Genomic DNA, 21,214 nt, shown 5'->3' with positions numbered 1-21,214 from the left:
TAGTTTTGTGCAAGGCCATTTTTTTTGAAGTGCGAGAAGAAAAAAAAAAAAGAGCCCTGTGATGTGAGTGAGAAGTAATGTGTCAGCTTTCAAAGTGCCTACCTCTTTTTTTTTTCCTCACTGCATCCCACTCCCTTCCCATTTTGCAATCCTTTTCACAGCTCTGTTTGTTGATTAAGTCCTCCTGAATTTGTTCATGATCCAGTGAAATGCTGAATGTTTGCTGGACGGTACCTAATACCCCCAGCTTTCACTGAAGTCCTGGGATGTTAAGGACTCAGCACTTCCAAAGACGCGAGCTCTTTTGGCAGACACAGTCAATGCACACCATTACCCACCCTTCTATCAAAATATGTCTACGTTTTGTCCACAATGCCTTTTACCTACAAGGCTGCAGGCCCTTCCCTAGCACAGATCAGCAGAAGAGAGAGTCCCATACAGTCCCTCCTGATCAAGGGATGATGACAGTTGATAAAAGTGGAGGATTCTAGGGTATTTAACAAAGTTAGCTGATTCTTTCCCTTAAGAATAGAAATTTAGTATTTCATTTTTTTTATAAAAAGCAACAGAGTCCTGTAGCACCTTATAGACTAACACTACAGAAGTATTCTGCAGTCAGCCTTCAGCCATGATCAAGGTCTTGCAATTACATTTAATATTAGAAATTTTTATAAGTATAACATAAGACTTTCTTGGCAGACACAGACGCGACAGGTCCAGTCTTATACTCCTAGTAATTTGGCTCCGCTGTGGGTGTTGAATGGGATGAATACGCAGCCAGGCCTTGATGGCATCTCTGGGGGTACCACCCCCCGCATCAGCATAATCCTCCACTCCTGGGTCACCAGCAGAGAATCCTGTGGCACCTTATAGACTAACAGACGTTTTGGAGCGTGAGCTTTCGTGGGTGAATACCCAGTTCGTCAGACACTTTTTTTTTTTTTGATGTTTCATGCATTGTCATAGTACCTGGGTGCTGTATAGAGTTCAACAGTAATACAGACATAAGTTCTACTAAACAGATCAGGCAGAATAGAACATTACAAACTACAGTCATGTGCTGATAATCTCCTGACCTCAGGCTGCAGAAACCAAGAATTGGAAAACTATCTGGCTAAGGAGATATGCCTTATGCTGTACCCCAAAGGCCATCAGGCCTCTGCTCTCATCCACGAGAGGGAGCAAATTTCACAGGTATGGACTTCTCTGCTTCTGCAAGAAGTCTAGTTACTACTTATAAAATTCTCTATTAATGTAAAAGACCTTAATGGCTGAAGGCTGCTGCAGGGTAATTCTGGATTTTGGGGTAAATAAAGCAGGACGTAGTTGGCCCATGAGCTGTCTGTATCTGTTAATATTTATTAAGGGATCAGACCTTAGTTTGGTTGCCTGCTTACTAAATCTCCTTGCTTTTCATTTTTAATATCTAGCTGACAGGTACACTGTTAATTTAAACTCTATGTTGTAAGCAAATGTCTTCACTTATTTTACTAACATCATCTTAGATTATTAAAAGAGAGAGATTTAAAAAATTCAGTCCACTTCCATTTATGCTGTTTTATATTTGCATGTCTTTCAGCATGGATGCTGAAAATCTATAGAATAAGTTTCACTTTTCTTGATAGTCACTTTCAGGTTTTTAGTGCTATGGCGTTTAGATTTCAAACATTACAAAGGCTATGGTGTATCTCTGAATTCAAAACAACTGCAGAAATGTTTCTGTTGGTCATAGATTTTATAAAAGCTTGGCTTTACAAAATGTAAATGCTGGCCAAAATGTAAATTGACAGTGTCCTTTTAATCTACTAGTTTGTCATTCTGAGAGATTTGTGGTCAAATTCATTTTTAGGGCACAACTGAAAATTAGCTAGAAATCTTGTTCTAGTGCACAGGAGATGTTAGCTGGTCACTCTTGAAATGCATTGGCAGAGTTTTTTGTGGGAGAGACTTGCCAACCTACATCATGACAGCTCAGGCCACTGCCTGTCACTATATTAAAGTCTCCAAATTAGGGAAAACATTTTTTTCATGCTGAAATTGTGTATTAATTAAACCAAAAAGATTAATCTCTTAGAAGATCTTGATAGCTCAGAGTACTTTCCCCAGTTCTTACCTAACACTGCCTGTGATTCCCATGTAAATCAGACTTGATTGGTTTAACAGTTAGAATAGGAGACTGTGAGATTCAGACTTCTGGGTTCCATTTTCTGCTGTGCTATTGAGTCATTACCTTGTGTAAGTGAACTAAAATCTTCATGTCTGTTTCCTCTATCTGTAAAATGGGAATGGTATGACTACTTTGAAGTTTTGGGAGGTTTAACTGTGTAATGGATGTGAGACTGTCAGTTTCGCTGGAGTTACTATTGGGAGAGGAGGAAGCAGACTTAAGGCCTTGGCTACACTTGGAGATGTGCAGCGCTGGGAGTTACATCTGTGTTCATACAGCTGTGTAGGGAAAGCGCTGCAGTGTGGCCACATTGACAGCTACCAGCGCTGCAGTGTGGCCGCATTTGCAGCACTGTTGGGAGTGGTGCATTGTGGGCAGCTATCCCACAGAGCACCTCGTCCCGTTTTGGCGCCGTGGGTGGTGGGAAGGGGACGGAAAGGTGAGGGTCATTCCGCTTCCTGTCCCAACGCCCCGTGGTGCATCGCTTCACATCCCAGCAGTCACTGTTTCTCCGTCCATGTTTGGCACCATTGTGAGTCTCTGTGCAGCGCGTTTTCTGTGGGAAATGGAGCCCAAGCTGCTGAGGACTTTGCTGATGAGTGTCGCCAGCACATCACGTTTGACAATTGAGCTATTCCTTCAGCTCCAAAGTGACAGTGAGGAGTCCGACGATGATATTGATTCACCTGACGCATATGATATGACATTGCTTGTGACAGTAACAGAAATGCTCAGCACCGTGGAACGCCTCTTTTGGGCTCGGGAAACAAGCACTGAGTGGTGGGATCACATTGTCATGGAAGTCTGGGATGATGAGCAGTGGCTGCAGAACTTTCGGATGAGAAAAGCCACTTTCATGGGACTTTGTGTGGAGCTCGCCCCCATCCTGTGGCGCAAGGACACGAGATTGAGAGCTGCCCTGTCAGTGGAGAAGCGGGTGGCTATTGCAATCTGGAAGCTGGCAACTCCAGACAGCTACCGATCGGTCACGAACCAGTTTGAAGTGGCAAAGTTGACCGTTGGCTCCCTGACAGGAGCAAGGACCGGTTCAACTACAGGCTGAGCTGGTGCCGAATGATTGTGGAGTGTGCTTTTGGCTGTTTAAAAGGGTGCTGGAGATCTCTTTATGGGAAGCTAGACTTGGGGGAAAGCAGCATCCCTGCGGTTATATCCACGTGCTGTACCCTCCATAACATTTGTGAAGGGAAGGATGAAACATTCAGTCAGGAATGGACCTCCAAGGTTCAACGCCTGGAGGCTGAATTTGCACAGCCAGAAAGCAGGGCTACTAGAGAGGCCCAGCACAGGGCTACAAGGATTAGGGATGCCTTGAGGGACGAATTTGAGGCTGAAAGCCAACAGTAATGTTTGGTGCCTTGCACGGCAGTGAAGTGCAGTGGTTACACTGTTAGCAAGAATCTGTTTTTCCTAAAATGATTTGCAGTGCCTGTTTCTTTCCTGGACTACGGTATCTTTGACTTTCTGCAATAATAAAGACTGTTTTCAAAACCAAGAATTCATTTATTGAAAAGAAAATAACTTTGACAGACACACAACAGTTTGGGAACTTTAAAGGGCAAGGGGGTGGAGTGGTGAACTGTACAGTCATAGGTTTGAATATGTCCTGTCTGGAGTGTTGTGCAATGACTGCTGCACTTCAGGATGAAAATACTGCATGGTGATGGGGGTTGAGTGCAGAGGGTAAGGGTCATAGTTCTCAGGGCTGGTAGGTGAACGTACAGGTGTTGGGGGCAGCTGGTGGTGGTAAGAACCTGGATGCTGGGGAAGGGGGTTTGGAGCCTACATTGGGGCACAAGGGAAAGAGCTTTGGGACGGGGTGGGGCGGCACGGTAGTGCTCTGCCTGCATGGCTACGAGTGTCTGGATACAGTCCGTTTGGCATGCCAGGAGGCTCATCAGCTGCTTCGTGCTTTTCTTCTTAGCCAATGCCTTTCTCCTGCTTTCTGTTTCCCTCAATTGCTGCATTTTTTCTCTCCAGTCCTGCAGTTTCTTACTCTCTCTGGCAGACTGATTCATAATTGCTTTCACCATATCTTCTTTGCTTTTCCATGGCTTCTGCCTCAGGTTTTTTAGTCTCTCAGCAGTGTCTGATACGACCAGTGGAGTAGTAGTAGTCAAGGACACTGTTATTAGAAAGACAAAAATTGAAACATTTAACGGAGAGGCAGCATTGTGTATAATCACAGTGAAGGAGTTTACAGTCTCACTGTAGCATACTTTCCACATACCAAACAGAGCACAGAGAACCCACAGCAGCGAAGACATGGTGAGTAAGGGGAAGGAGTGCAGGACTGATTGGTTCAGAGCTGTACTGGGGTTTCTGTGCATTGGGGAAAGCAAAGAGCTGCAGGGGGACCTAGACTGAACACTATCCCTACATCTTCAACAGGAGTTAATCCTGGAAGATATCTCTCTGCTGCGGGTCACCTGGGAAGAAAGGGAGGGTCTTCTACAGCAATGCGGATTCTGCCATGGCCCCTATGCAGCTGGCCTGTGTGCAGCAATGGTCCCCCCACCCCTCATGGCACAATGGCGCGGATGCGTTAGCCTGACTGGGACAAGGACCACAGTGGCTCTCCCTATAAACTTGCGCAAGCGTATTGCCCACGCTCTGGCTGAAACTTTTGAAGAGATTACTGCAGCCGATTACCTTGACGTGATAGACCACATCAATGGGCTATTCCACATCTAGGCATGCATGCATGCAGCCCCAACCCTTCCCACCCCCCCGCTCCTCTCCCGAAACATTTCCATCCTCAAAATAAAAGCTGCTTACCAGGAACACGCTCCTCTGCTTCTTCTTCACCAACAAGTTCCAGCTGCTGCGTCTGGCTAGCTTCCTCCTGGCTTGAGAAGAGCTCCTGGCTGCATGCCTCCTGGGACTCTGGGGTGTCTTCTCCCACCCCAGTACCCTCACTCTCGGTTTCCTCCATCTCCCCGCTCTGAAGTGTCCATTGTGGTCATCAGATTGGCAGTGGGGTCACCCCAAAGTATCGCATCCAGCTCCTTGTAAAAATGGCAGGTCGTGGGGGCAGCACCTGAGCAGCGGTTTCCCTCGCGGGCTTTACAATAGGCACTCTGCAGCTCCTTTACTTTAACCCTGCACTGCACCGTGTCCCGGTCATGGCCCCTGATATCTGCCCATAGGTATCGTAATTCCTACGGCTGGAGCGCAGCTGTGACTGCACAGCTTCCTCACGAAAAATACTGATGAGGTCCAGCAACTCGCCATTGCTCCATGCTGGGGCTCGTTTGGCGCGTGGAGCCATGGTCACCTGGAAAGATGCACTGATTGCACTCCACACCTGGCTGAGCAAACAGGAAGGGGATTTTTAAAATTCCCGGGGCATTTAAAGGGCGGGTCACCTGAGGGCAGGGCAGTAGAGGTGTGAACTGATGAGCAGAGTGGCTGAACAGGCATTCTGGGATTCCTCCTAATACCCTGGAGGCCAATTACAGCGCTTTTGGTGGCCACACTTGTGGAGCAGCGCTGCATCACCAACGCTGCACTATACCTGAGGCAGAGCAGGTGTACAGCCAGCGCTGCAGCCAGGGAGATGCAACGCTGTATGTGCTCTGCAAGTGTGGACGATGAATAAGTTGCAGCGCTGGTGGTGGGTTTACAGCGCTGCAACTCTCTAGTGTAGCCAAGCCGTAAGACCAACTTTTCCAGCACAGAACTTTCAAAGCCTTACTACTTGCTAAACATATTTCAAGAAGCACTGTGCTCTGGTTTTGTTTAACAATGTTCAGAATAGATTCTCTTTCACACAAACATCAGATGAGAAGTTTGAAGGTGCTAGTGACAGTGATTTTGTTTGTATCTGTCAGTTTTACGAGTCGACTTTTTTTTAAGAGCAAAATTAAAAATATATTTCTTTTATTTTGAATTTGTGTCTGCTTTAAACAACTCTCTGGATATCACTCACTGTGCTGTTGGTATGTACCAGAAAGAACAGAGATCGTTTCTCTTTGACTAAAGGAGAAATGAGTGTTGAGGATATTGAGGAAGATTTAGGATTAGGAGAATGGAGTCCTTATTTAGTATTTAATAAAATTTAGTCACATGATGATAAATTGTCATATTTGTTTAATTTTCTTTCCAGGTATCAGCAGTGGACTCTTTAGAGGGTCCTCTTCTTCAGGTGGAGGGACTGAGTGATCTGAGGCTAGAGCTTCACAGTAAGAAGATGAACATGCACTTAGTCCTAATAGATGAATTGCACCGTCATCTATACATCAAATCTACTAATCGTGTGGGACAACGGAACAAGGAGAAAGGGAAAATAAGGTTGGTTTCAGGTAGTGTTAACTCAGGACTTGGGGGTGGGTGGAGGAACCACTTTCTCCCTTAGTGAGTAGAAGACTTTCCAGAGAGAGTGCTGTCGTCTTCTGCAGAATCTACCCTTTCACTGGTGGGCGTGGGAGGGTTGGGGACGGGGGTATATTTCTAGCTCCAGTGGTTGAAAATAAAACATTCTGATGATGGTCCCTTCTGACTTTAAAGTCTGAATCTGTGCTGCCTTCTTGAGCCTGCAGATAGACAGCTCCACTCCTGCTATTCAGACATTCCCAAGCTGCAGCCCAGTGAGGACAGGCTAGAGTGTTGTCAGTTTTTACTGCTGCTATTTGTAACCCTGTGGGTAGCAATGACATTGGCAATAGGGTAGTTTCACTCTGCGACATGTTTTGGAATGCTATAAGTAGCAACAGAGGCAGGCAGCTAGAATCAATCAGTAAGGAGGAGAACACAAAAATAGAGGTTGTGGAGGTGTAGCTGAGTAGATGTTCCCCATCCCTGTGCAGTGTTCAGGAGGCTCTGGTGCCTGGGTAAGAGGAAGAACAGCAAGAGAGCATGCTTTCCTCCTCTCTTCCAGCAGCCTGGGGGGAATAGAAAGCTTCAAACTAATCATACAGCTTCTAGCCAGAGGTCATGAAATTCGAGGTTCTTAGCAGAGTCAATGGACAGCAACTTGAGTGAGGTAGGTGGTAGCTTCTCACCTGGGTGTTGCTTCTGATCATTGGGACACCTCGTTAGCTTTAGTCCTCTGGCTGTTATTTGTTTGATCAGTATTTCTATTTCAATCCCTGTGTATGAGGAGGGTGGGTGGGAAGAGATGGATGGGAAAAGCTAGAAAAAGGAAGTGAAGTATTGAGGAGTTGGCGGGGGAGAAGTGAGAGAGTGAAGCGTAGGGAAGCTAATAGGGGGATAAGAGGGAATACAATGAAAACAACAGAGAAAAGATGGATTATGATTGATTTTTGGGAAGAAAAAAGAGTAGTGTAGTGAAGCCAGGAAGGGTAAGAAGGGTTACTCAAAATAGAGGGGGCACAGCCAGTTACAGTAAACAAATTATTAAATAGAAAGTTGATTGAAGTTCAGATTTCTAAGCAGGAGGCTTGTTAATGAGTCGTCATAGTTTCTCGCTCACTCACCCCCTTAATTAAAAACAAACACAACGTGTGCTGCCCCCACATATACACTTGGTGATAAACGAGAATCCTGTGTTCCTGCTCCAGGGACACTTAGCTCTTTCCTGCTCTCCTTTCTTACACTTAACACGCACTTTCTTGTCGTACCTCATCCCTGTTTATACCATAAGCTGTTTGGGGCAGGGGCAGTCTGTCATCTGATGATAGAACAGTGCCTAGCAAGGTCAGGCCCGATCCTGATTGAGGGCTCAGAATACTACTGCAATATAAATAATTGAATCTTGTTGTTAATTTCACTACACTGACGTGCAGGGTTTTGGAGCTGTGCTCTGGCTCCGCTCCAGCTCCAGGCAAAAACCTGCAACTCTACTGCTCTGGAGCTGCTCTTGTTTTCCAGCTCAGGGCTCCACTCCAAAGTCCTGCTGACGTGCACAACTTCTTAATTCCTTTGAATTGTGCAGGATGTGGATTTTTGAGGAGGTTTTCATACAGGCAGGTAGGGCTTGAGTTAGTGTGTTGAGTAAGTGTTTTGGTCCCTAAGACAATGTAGCAACCTCATTATAGGACCATTCTTTGCTTTTCTTAATGTGATTTCTTGCTCATGTTTCCTCTGCCTTCTTCAGCCTCTTGCCTTTCCTTATGTGACTGGGCAGCTTGACACTCTCTTGACAAATAAATGTTAATGTATTGCAGAAAGTAATAAAGTACGTTTCTTTCCAAGTGATAGGTCTCATGGAAGAGGTGAATGTGCATGGATGTGTGTGTGCTGAGCTGCAATTTGGAAGAGGGGAGAGGGGGTAGGACGTTGTGGAGTGGGCTGGGAGGAGATTTCCATGCTGCTTAGAAGAAGACATGGGAGTGGACTTTATCCCTTCTCGTAACAGAGCTGGGTGCCTCATTGGATGGTCACATTCCAAGATCATAATCAACTATTTAATGCCTATTGACCATAATTTTGGCATGAATTAATTCTGTCAGTGCTGGAAGAAGATCCTTTACAATAACCAAGAAACCCTCTTGGTAAAACAATACATCAAACGTCTTGAGGTCTCTGAAGAATGCACTTGAGGGCAGGGGGAATTTATTCAAGCAAAATCCAATTTGTTTAGCTCCTGATAATGCAGCTAGAGCCACACAGGCAGGTACGGATACATATTAAATCAGTGAACCTTAGCGGGCAGGGCGTCATCTTTGTGGATCTAGTTGTGGGATCAGGGCCCTGGTTTCCTTCTATGCTTGTCTTTTAAAATGGGCTTGCAATAGTAGTCTCTCTCTTCTGTTTCATTGTTTCCTTGCACTCTCCCTTTCTGTTTGTATCCAGCTGTTGTCTCTTGTTTTATACTTAGATGTAAGCTTCTCGGGGCTGGGATTGTCCGCATTAATGTTTTCATAGTGCCTAGCACAATACGATCATGGTTTATGATTGGGGGTCCCTCGGTGCTACAATAATAAATAACAATAGTATGTTAATTTATTTGAAGCTGTTGGTTTGCTTTTTTTCCCCTGCCCAGTTCACTTGGGAAAGATGCCTCTCCCCTACCTCTTATTGACGTGACCAACTTGCCTACACATTGGAAGTTCCTTGACGCCGCCCAGTTCAGCACTCCCGGGAGCTCTAGTGGTGAGTATGAATACCTGCATGTTTCATTTATAGCTGTCTAAGTGCATTTGTAAAGTCTGGTAAATATCATTATCCCCATGTGTGATGGGGTGCTTACCCCATACGGGCATAAAAGGGGTTAACCTGGCCATGCCCCAAAAGGAGCAATGGAGGTTAGTCCTGTGAGCAGCACAGAGAGGCTGCAGGAAGCATAGCCAATCAGGGAGGAGTTGCAGGGAGCAACCAGTCAGTGCCCGGTAGACCCAGATAAAAGGGAGCTGGAGGGCAGGGTAGGGCCATTGCTGCTGGGAGCCCAGGGAGTATGAACTGCATCCCTGAAGGGCTGAGAGAACTGTAAGCACCTTGGACAGACCTGTGGCTGGCTTCTAGGGTCTGAGCAACTCTGAATGCCCTGAGGAGAGGGCGAAGAAGGTGCTGGGACTATGGGGAAGTGGCCCAGGGTAGTAGAGCAGCATTGACTGAGGAGCAGCAGGAAGCTGCTATTTACAGGTCACTGGGTTGGGGCCCAGAGTAGTGGGTAGGCCTGGGTCTCCCTCACTAGGGAGGTGGCTGAATGTTGGCCAAGTACACTTCTCCCCTCCCGAAAGGGCGGGAGACAGATGAGTCACAAAGAGGATGCTGTGGTTCTGGGAGCTGAGAGAGTTGTTGTAAGATGGAGCAGAGACAGAGTAACGGTGGGCAAACTGCAAACGTTGGTGTCAACCTCGAGCGAATCTCCAGGACAACCAGGATGAGGTGCTAGTTTGGCAATGAGGGCTGGACCCCATGACACCGTTTCACAGATGAGGGACACTGAAGCACAGAGATGTCAAATGACTTGCCCAAGGTCATAGAGAGAGTTGGTGGCAGAACCAGGAATAGAGTGCTGTCTGCTAACTCCCATTCAGATATCAAGTACTAACATGGTTTAGCAGGTTTCTTCCTGACCAGTCATCTATTTACCTATTTTTTTTGTTTTCTGCTCTAATTAATTATATTTCATTCTATTTGCTGCTCCTGGTGTTTGATTGTCTTTTTGATATGCATATCTCTGGCCAGGAGGGAGACTTGTAGCTAATTCCCTTAGCGTCCAGACATCTCCTTACCTTATTTAATAGAGGATGGCAGGTACACAGGAGAGTGCAAATTTATTTTTCTGGGTTAGAGCCAAAAAACCAGAACTCTTCTTTTTAAAGCCCTTGTGGAAGCTGTTATCTGTAGGGAAACCTCTGCCTGTATGCGTCATAGCTTTTCAGCATTTTTTTTTTTTATTGTTGCTTGGGAAATTTTCATAATAAAATCACTTCCTTAGGACTGAAAGTACTGCACAAAGGGTGAATTAAGCCTCACAACGATTCAGTGAGTTGAGGAGGCAGGGTTGTCCTTATTTTACAGAGGAGTGTGCTGAGGCTTAGAAAGAGTTGAAGGGCACACCTCTCAATGTGCTGCCAATCTAAATGAGTGATGCAATATGGAACATGCTTTCCTCCCGATGCATAAAACAGTTCCACTTTTCACACACTACAAAGAGAATTAAAAGTTAATAACCAGGTTAAGAAAAAAAAGTTTTCCTCTTTCATTTTTCTTTTTTGTCAAATTTTGTTCTTCTCTCATTGTCATTAATTTTTTTCCATTTGATTCCTTTTTTCTTGTTTCTTATGTCTCCTTTATTTTCTGTTCCTCTTTCTCCTCACATTTGTCTCATGGCTTCTTTGCTTTACCTGATGGACTTTCATTCCTCCTACATAGCACACTTCTTCAGGGTTGATTGTTTGCTATAGAGACCAGCTCTTCATAGAGAGAATGAGTGTCTCTGTATTGCTGTTTAAGAGGGGATGTGGGAAGAGCATTCATTAGTGGCATCCGAGCACCAGTTGATGGAATTTTCTCCCCCACGATCTCTTGCTGAGTGCTCTGCACAGAATCTATGACTTAGTGGCTTCAGTGCTGGAATATAGGAGCCACCCAAAAATAATGGACAATTGGGTCATTCCTGAATTTTCTACCATTGTTGAAAAGACTGATTCAGTGACTTGCCCAAGGTCACATGACAAGTAAGTGGAAGACATGGGGAAAAGTCTCCTTATGTAAACACTAGCCTGTACTCTCTTCAGTCCTATTTGTGTAGTTCATCTGCTTCTGCTGCTTATTGCCCACCTGAAATCCCAATCTTCTGTCCGTGCAATATAAACAACTGTAGTTGTTGTGGAGCTGATTGTGATGTCCCAGAGGATTCTGACTTCAATGGAGTATAAGCAGAAGGAGAAAATGGACCTTTTTAATAAACATAAAAACCATCTCTGTGTGAATATGCTCAGCAAGAATAAGATCAAGCAAGGAAAATATCAGGTATGTCAGCAAAACAGCTTCTGAACAATACTAAGCCCTTCTAATCCATTTCACCTTCAAAGCATTGCATAAACTAAGTAATGCCCATCACATCTTGTGCAGTAGGTAAGCACTCATTACTGTACATTATTGGCCAGCAGATCATGCCCAATCCTATCAAATACAGACCAGGCCACAGTGATGAATGCATTTTAATATCTGAGGCAGGACTACTTCATTTCTTTTTGTTGAGGAAGGAAGTCCATTTCCTGATGAGGTGCCAGCTTGTTCAGAATACCTGGCTGCTCACACTAAGAACGCTTGACCTCAATATGCCACTTCCTTTATTGGCTCCACGTTAACCAGAGCACGTCCAGTTCAGGGTCACTGGCCTGACGTTCTAAGTTTCAATTCCTATGTAGAATTGGCCATGTGTCCCTGCGACACCATCCTTCCCACTAGAATTGACCCCCACAACAGCTGCATTCCATGGGAGCAACAACGGTGTCTACCAACGAGGGCAGGTTCATGACTGAGAGAGACAGAACTTTCTCAGGCACCAGATCAAGAGTACAGAACTCTCTTCAGGAAGAAATAAGAATGACCATTACCTTTCCCACACTTGGAGCTGAGAGTAAAATCATCCTTTTTGCCCAGGCTTTCCCAAATAATATTATTATTATTTATTTTTTATTTATTTGTATTATTGTAGCACCTAGGAGCTCCTTTCATTGATCACAACCTCATTGTGCTAGGCACTGTACAAACACAGAACAAAAAAATATTCCTTGCTCCCAAAGAGATTACGCTTGAAGTATAAAATGAGACAACAGATGGATACAGACACATTGGAGAGTACAAGGAAACAATGACACAATATTGGTCAGCATGGTAAGCAGTGGTCTCGGCACACCAGTAGCCTAACCGTTGTTAAGGTTTTGTAGACCTCATGGCAAAAGAGAGTTTTCGGGCGGGATTTGAAGGAGGATAATATTTACAGGTAGCTCCTGCTAAGCAGAAAGAGGGGAAAAGCACAAAGGCGCTTGTTTGAAAATGTAACAAGTGGGCACTGGAGACTGGCCTCGTGGGCTAATCAGAGACAGGAGTCGACTGGTACTGAGTGAGAGATGACAGGTAAGGTGGGGAAAGGCCATGGTGGGTCTTGAATGTGAAGACAGCAGCTTATGTGTGATGGGATAGAGAAGATGAAACCAGTAAAGAGGTACAAAGAGAGGGGTGATATGGTCAAAGTGACAAGCTAGGAAAATGATCTTTGCAGCAGCATTGTAAATGGTTATGAGTGGGACAGGATTGCATTTGTCAAGGCCAGAGAAAAGGGATGTCACATTAATTAAAATATGAGATGATGTGAGCCTGGATGCAAGTTTTAGCTGTGCGGATGGCTAGGAATGGCTATATCTTAGAGAAGTTATGCAGAAAGGATTTGCAAGACTTAGACATAGCCTGGATGTAAAGACTTAGAGAGAGGTCTGAGTCGACACCCAGGTTGTGGGCCTGCATGACAGGATGACAGTGTTATCCACAGTGATTGAGAAAGGTGGTAGTGGGGAGGGTTTGGGGAGGAAGATAGAGCTCTGTTTTAGCTGTGTTGAGCTTGAGCTGATGGTGAGATGTCCATGAAAAGAAATCAGAGGAGGAGAGGCTGGGAAGATGCTATTTTCCAGACAGCAAGTAGGGAATTACACAGCTGGTTTGCCAAGGTTACTAGAAAGATAAAGACAACCCGTGGGCAGCGGCTGACGGTGAGTCTCTTACAGAGCCTCTCTGAGGGCATGTGGCGGCTGCAGTCTCTCTTTCGCTGCCAGAGGTGGAGCTGACTAGACTGAGTGGCACTTACCAAAGCTCGCAAGGAAAGATTAAGGTTTAAGTAAGAAGAAATACGAATGTAGGCATTTATTGTTTTAACCCTTGTGTCTGAATGCTGTGTACCTTTGGATGCATAAATAACGTTTTTTGAGTCACTGCTGTTTGAATCACTTTAATCAATTGCTAGTCACAGGCTCCAGGAGGAAAATGGCTTTACAGGTGTTGACCACAATCGGGCCTTCTATATTATTATGTTTGATAAACGGGGGATGCAGCCAAGAAATCCAGTCCAGGAGTGGTTGAACTGCAGGATTTCACCCAGAGACTGGTGAGAAGTTCGGGAAACCAAGAGGGGGACACAGTGGTCTAAATTGCAGCTTGCACTGTGACCATGACAGATACCAACACCTTTTTTTATATGAATATATACTTTTATTTATGTACAGTAAAATAAAGTAGCATTATTTCATATACCACCTCCAGATAAAAGAGTTAAACTCAGGATTTGCTCATCTAGACCATTCAGGCATTTTTCTTACACAAATCTTGAAAATGTTTTCAACAGAAAAGATTATTCCTATTATTAGTTTTTTGTGTGTGTCCTGTAGCCCCCATAATGTGCTAGGTGCTGTTCACACATACAGTAAGACAAGCAAATATGTCAATAAGGAATTTGATAGCCTGATCCTGTGTATAAATCAGTGTAGCTCCATTAACTTCAATGAAGCTACGCTGATTTACACCAGTTGAAGATCTAGCCATCAAACTCCTTGTTTTCTTGATTTTGTTATAGTTGCTGTTCATGCCAAAAAGTTCAGGAGATCCTTGTGACAGAGGTGGCAATTTCCTGCAATATCCTTGAAAAACGTCACTGAATTTAGTTTAAGTATCTTTGAAGTCCATTGTATTAATTGCAGAGCATATGTATTATTGTGGGCCTGGATGATCAAAGGACTATACTGAGCAATGCAGCAGAGGAGGATGGTCTTTTGAGACAATAAATGTGAAATGGACACCCCTCCTCCCCCACCGCCAGCCTCCCTCTCCTTGGTTTATGCAAAAACACACTTTTTGAAGCTACGCCCTGTGGAAGGGACCATTGTTTACTGATTACCTGTTCGTGAAATCTGAAGATCAAAGGTCCAGGCTGTATAAAGGAAGGACTAACCCATGCATCTGGTTGGTTGTTCTGAGCTAAAGCTGTTATGAGCTTGTAATTGCATTGGTGCATTTTAAGGACTGACTCCTCCTAGAGCTCCTGCTGGAGTTGTGGAGGGGTGATCTCTGGTAAGCTTATTAGCATATGTGTTCTTTTATTGTTTTTAATATGTTTTCTTTGTAATGCTTTCACCTGAAGAATAAATGTGCTTTCTTACCACTGTTTGGTACCTTGTATCTGTGGATAATTACGCTGCTTATAGCCTCCCGCGTGAGAGAGCAAACTACAGACATTGTCCTGTTTAGATAGGGTGACTTGCTGGGGATAATACAGTATAGGCTGGGAACTGTGTAACCTGGAAAAACCCCGATTGAGAGTGGGAAAGATGATGTCTGGGAGCCAGAAAAATGGGTGCCCTTGGTGGTCCATGGAGGAGACAGTTGTCCTGAACTGTGACAATCACCTTTGCTGGTTTCTGACCCCTGGACTAAGTGATCCTCCCAGTTACATTTGGATTGCCCCAAATACCTTTGTTACAGTTGCACAAATGCAAGGGAGGGCTTACTTTGAAGGCAGTGGGGTTCTGCACTCCACAGGTGCAACTGGGAAGACATAATGTGGCTTGCAGAACTCCCCCCGCCCTTCATGAAGGTAATTTATATTTATACTTGGCGATACACCTATCTCCTAGAACTAGAAGGGACCTTGAAAAGTTATTGAGTCCAGCCCCCTGCCTTCACTAGCAGGACCAAGTACTGATTTTTGCCCTAGATCCCTAAGTGGCCCCCTCAAGGATTGAACTCATAACCCTGGGTTTAGCAGGCCAGTGCTCAAACCACTGAGCTATCCCGCTCCCTATAAAGTCCAAGGCCAGAAGGGACCATTGTGATTGTCTAGTTTGACCTCCTGCATAATATAGGTTGTAGAACTTCCCCAAAATAATGCCTAGAGTAGATCTTTTAGAAGAAACATCCAGTCTTTATTTAAAAATTGTCACTGAGAGAGAATCCACCATAACCGCTATTAAATTGTTCCAATGGTTAATTACTCTCACTGTTAAATGTACTCCTTCTTTCCATGATGCATAAACAGAAAAAAAAAATCCACTCTGATTTTCAAATCCAAGGGTGAGTTTGCAGAGCTGGGATGTATAAAAAGAAACCCTTCATTTTATCTGTAAACTGAGAAAATATAAATTAATTGTGATACAAGAAACATGGAAGCCCATGACGCCAGTTTTATAGTCTTTGTTAGTGCAGAACCGTACTTTAAACTGACAGCACCTGCTGATTGGTCATATCAGACTGGCAGCTTGAGTTTTGAAGCATGTAATATTTTCACACTTTTGTGTATGTACTTAGTATTTTTTGTGTGAGAGCAGTCATAAGATCCAAATACCTGAAACCAGTGCACCTGCTTCTGTAATAGAAGCGATAGAATTTCATCCTGTTTCTCCTTTGAGCCCAAAAACTTGTTTGACTAAAGCTTATCTTCCAGAAAGGCATTCAATCTTGATTTGAAGACTTCAAGTTCTCACACCAGTGCAAATGAGGAGTAACTTCACTGAAATTAATGGAGTTAAATTGGCATAAATCATCTCTCAATCAGTGCTTATAATGCCGTGTTGAGGAGGACAACTTTCTCAGATCAAAATGCTTGTTTCCCAAAGCTAGAAAAATCATGGAATTGTGGGTAGAACTGTGTGAAAACCATTGCTTTAGAAAGGCTGATGTCCTCTTAGCCTTTTTTCCAGGATATTGATCCCTCATATGTTTTGATATTGGAAGGGAGGCAGGTTAGAAAATGACTGAAACTTGTATAAAACCATTTCTTTATGACTACCACATGGACCAAAATAGAAATTGAACAATGGAAATTATGCAGGTGAAGGCTTTCCAAGTAATCTCAAACTAGGGCTTTGGGGCCCTATGAACTTACATCCTTTTTGTCAAAAAGGTTTTAAAGGAAGAGGGGTATAATTTGGAAAGACATAATGTATGGAAAGTAGTACATAAAATTTTACTAGCTGCCTGTAAAAGCATGCATCTAAGGAAATATACCATAATAAATAGTAGCAAAATTTCACTAGTCAGAGGAATGAAAAACAAGACGCAAGAGTCTGTTCCTTAGTTACTCTACTTGGATGAGTTATCAACAGTGGTTTTGCTGGGGATTGGATTGGATTTGGGTGAGTAAAGTGCCTCTTGTAGCAGTTTTCCTTCTTGTGAGGTAGTGGAATCATACAAATTAGGTGCCATCTATTAGGACAGAAGTTTTTATAGAAGATTGTCAGACTGGAGAAGCACCAGGGAAAATGCTACCTGAGTAAGTATGGGAGTTATTTAATTATGGTATAAATGATTCAACTTTCTGTTGCTTTAAGTCAAACGTAGTTTTTGATTGTTAAGCAGATAATTGTGCATTTTCATGTTTGTTTCCTATGATTTAGATTTATGAAAATGACTTCCTGTTTTACTGGAGAACAAAAACAGCCATAATGGCCCAGTGTCCAGTGCCAGATGCTTCAGAAGCCATGGACAGAACTGGGCAATTTTGAGTGCTCTGTGCCCTGTTGTCTTGTCTCAGCTTTCTGACAGTTGGAGATTTAGGGCTAGCACATTCCTCGGCCCGCGCTGCTTCCCGCAGCCCTCATTGGCCTGGAACGGCGAACCGCAGCCAGTGGAAGCCGTGATCGGCCAGACCTGTGGACGCGGCAGGTAAACAAACTGGCCTGGCCCGCCAGGGGGTTTACGCTGGTGAGCCGCATGACAAAGGTTGCCGACCCCTGATCTAGTCTTTAGTATAGAAGCTCACTTAAGTGGTAGGTTACATACCACGGCTAGTAGTTCTGTAGTTTCATGTCTGAGTTCCTTCAGACCTCTTGAGCGAATACCATCTGATGACTTATTTCTGCCTAATTTATCAATGTGTCTCAAAATCTTTTCTGTTGACACCTCATTATGGAAAAATTCCTCAGATATGTCACCTAAAAAGAAGGGCTCAGGTGTGGGAATCTCTCTAACATCCTCTGCAGTGAAGACAGATGTACAGAATTCATTGAGCTTCTTTGTAATGGCTTTATCTTTCTTGAGTGCTCCTTTACCACCTTGTTTGTCTAGTGACCCTACTGTCTGCATGGAAGGCTTCTTCCTTCTGATGTGTTTACAATTTTTTGATGTTAGTTTTTATGTCCTTAACTAATTGTTCTTAAAATTCTTTACTGGACTGCCTTATTATACTTTTACACTTGACTTGACGGAGTTTATGCTCCTTTTTATTTTCCCCAGTAGGATTTTACTTCCAATTTTTAAAAGATGCCTTTTTGCATACAACCGCCTCTTTTACTCTGCTGTTTAGCCATGGTGGCATTTTTTTTGGTCCTCTTAATTTTTTTTTTTTATATGAGGGTATTATTTAAGTTGAGCCTCTGTTATAGTGCTTTTAAGTAGTCTCCGTGCAGTTTGCAGGTGTTTCACCCTTGTGACTATTGTTCCTTTTAATTTCCATTTAACTAGCTTCCCCATATTTGTGTAGCTCTCCTTTTTGAAGTTAAATGCTATTGTGGTGAATTTGTTTGGTATTTCCCCCCTACAAGAATGTTAATTTAAGTATATTATGGTCCCTGCTACTGAGAGGTTCAGCTATATTCATCTCTTGACTTTGATCCTGTGCTCCATTTAAGACTAGATCAAGAATTTCCTCTTCCCCAGTGGGTTGCAGGACAAGGTGCTTCAAGAAGCAGTCATTTGTGATGCCTAAAAATTTTATCTCTGAATCTCTTCCTGATGTGACATATACCCAATCAATATAACGATAGTTGAAATCCCCTATTACTGTTGTGTATTTCTAGCATTGTAGCCTCTCTAATCTCTGTGGGCATTTTGCAGTCACTATCCCCATCCTGTCAGGTGGTCGGTAATACACTTCTACTGCTATACTCTTATTTTCAATCATGGAATTTCTATCTATAGAGATTCTATGGTAACATTTATTTTATTTGACTCTTTGCTTTCTTTCACATATAGTGCCATTCCCACGCCATCACAGCCCATTCTCGTTCCTGTTATGTTTTGTGCTCTGGTAATACTGTGTCTCATTGATTATCCTCATTCCACCACGTTTCTGTAATACCTATATCACTGTTCTCATTTAATGCAGGCATTCCAGTTCACCCATCTTGGTATTTAGACTTAAAGCATTTGTATATATGCTCTTGTAGAGGTAAGGCAAAGACGCTTCTTTTTCTGAGAGCTTCTGACTTCATGTAATTCTTGGGATGAATTGCATTGTCATATGGTAATAGCTTGGTAATACACTCTAGATTCCTGGATAGTATTTTGGTCCATCTGAAAAAGACCATTTCCTCCCCAGCCCATACCAAGTTGCATGCTGGGCCCAAAGTTTTGGGACAGGCCTCTAGAATTTTCAGTCAGTGCTGCGTAGACATGTCCAGTAAAGTTAGTACTTATTAATACTGAGTTTCTACAACAAGGTTCCGTCCATGGTGAGGCTCTCTGACTGTGCTGATAACATTTTAAACATAGCTCCAATTTAAACTGGTTTCTAAGAAAGTTTGGTTGGCCAGTCTGGATTGAGCCAAACCATAGGGAAAACAGTTCTAGCCTAGGCAATTCAAGTGATTGCCAAACCATGTTAGAAACTGGTTGGCCGAAGAAACTAGTTTAGCTGAAACCCCATGAGGGATAAGTCAAGTTCATCCAGCAAATCCTTACTTACCTGAGGAGTCCTTGCACATGCTAATAGCTGCTTTGTCTTGTATGGGGGCTACTCATGTGAGTAAGTATTTGCAGGATCAGGCACTAAGTTATTAACTGCCTTAGCTGCAGTTAACTTTAAGCAGTTCAGATGTAATTGTGAGGCCAGTATAGAAAGGCCTAATTAAATAAACTGTAAATCTATTGGGCTGCTCAACTGCTGAAATGGGGAGGGAAGGATGCAAATTCTAATAGAAATTGGTTTGTTTAAAACCTTGGTCCACACAATATGTCCTTTTCACTTGGCAAACAGTTTCTGAAAAATGTTCAACTCACTAACATCTCTTAATGAGCAGTGTGGGTTTCATTTGTGCCTCTTCACAGTCATTTTATTTTGGGAATACAACAAAAATGACTAATAAAACTGGATTTTTTTTTCTATTTCCTTTGTGGACCTACAAAAGGAGATTGAAATCTAACTAGCCGATACAAAAATGACTTAACAAGTAAATAATCTCTTGAATGTTTTACAGTGCTTTTATTATTTTGTATGTTTTTTTCATGACTTCTCTACTTATTCCAAGTGCTAATGAAATAAGGAGAATGAACTAACTTGTCTTCAAAAATTCCTTACAGATATATTCTAGATATAAACCTACAGATCTAGGTAGGTATAAAATGTATTCTAACTGTTTGAGGTTCTGATTTGATATAAATGAGTGGCATTGTTAGTGTGTGTCCCTTGGGCAAGAGCAATACTGGTCAAGACACTCGATCCTTCAAGACAATTTGAACTGGGATATATCTGTACCTGCATGGAGCCCTTCTCAGAGTAGCTTGCCCGATTGGAGCCTTAGGCCTACATTTTCATAAGTGTCTGTTGCCCAATTTGACACTTTTATGGGTATCTGATTTCTGTGCCAAAGCTTTGTGTTCAAATGACCCATTGCTGATGTTGAATGACAGAAGAGGGTATGATAAGGGAGGGTATGATAGAGGAGTCATCATAATAGAGAGAGAAGTAACATCTTCAGTTGTATCTTGGGCTGTGATCTAGTCAGGTCCCATGAGACCACCCTGATCTTTCTTTTAGAAAATAACTGATTTTTTCAGACAAAGGAAATGCAGTAGATCTAATCTACCTGAATTTCGGTAAGACATTTGCTACAGTTCCACATGAGAAATTATTAATTAAATTGGAAAAGATGGGGATTAATATGAGATTTCAAAGATGGATAAGGAACTGGTTGAAGAGGAGACTGTAACAGGTCAGATTGAATGCCTGGAGGGAGGTAGTGGAGTTCCTGAGGGATGGGTCTTGGGACCAGTGTTGTTTAACATTTTCATTAATGACTTTGGCACAAAAAATGGGAGTGTGCTAATAAAGTTTGCAGATGATACAATGTTGGGAGATAATGCCAATATGGAGGAGGACCAGAATATTACACAAGAAGATCTGGATGACCTTGAAAACTGGAGTAATAGAAATAGGATGAAATTTAATAGTGCAGAGTGCAAGGTCATGCACTTAAGGACTAAGAGCAAGAAATTTTGTTGGATGAATGGACTATAAGGTGGATAGAAAGCTGGCTAGATTGTCGGGCTCAATGCGTAGTGATCAATGGCTCCATGTCTAGTTGGCAGCCAGTTTCAGGCGGAGTGCCCCAAGGGTCTGTCCTGGGGCCAGTTTTGTTCAATATCTTCATTAATAATCTGGAGGATGGCGTGGACTGCACTCTCAGCAAGTTTGCAGATGATACTAAACGGGGAGGAGTGGTAGGATACGCTGGAGAGTAGGGATAGGATACAGAGGGACCTAGACAAATGAGAGGATTGGGCCAAAAGAAACCTGATGAGGTTCAACAAGGACAAGTGCAGAGTCCTGCACTTAAGACGGAAGAATCCCATTCACTGTTACAGACTAGGGACCGAATGGCTAGGCAGCAGTTCTGCAGAAAAGGACCT

General features: G+C 43.3%; 1 protein-coding gene across 3 annotated transcripts in view; it reads left to right on the top strand.

Moving 5' to 3' along the window:
• EXOC4 (exocyst complex component 4) overlaps positions 1-21,214 on the top strand; it is a 634,239-nt gene that overhangs the window by 50,215 nt on the left and 562,810 nt on the right. For all 3 annotated transcript variants that reach the window (XM_075063737.1, XM_075063746.1, XM_075063741.1), the window contains exons 4-5: positions 6,294-6,478; positions 9,132-9,241. In XM_075063737.1, coding sequence (XP_074919838.1) covers positions 6,294-6,478; positions 9,132-9,241 — 295 coding nt within the window. The remainder of the gene's footprint in view (positions 1-6,293; positions 6,479-9,131; positions 9,242-21,214) is intronic.

The sequence above is a fragment of the Chelonoidis abingdonii genome, chromosome 1 (assembly GCF_003597395.2).
Source record: "Chelonoidis abingdonii isolate Lonesome George chromosome 1, CheloAbing_2.0, whole genome shotgun sequence".
NCBI classification, from domain to species: Eukaryota; Metazoa; Chordata; order Testudines; family Testudinidae; genus Chelonoidis; species Chelonoidis abingdonii.
Note: the sequence above shows the minus strand (reverse complement) of the source record. Positions and strands in the feature narration are given on the sequence as shown.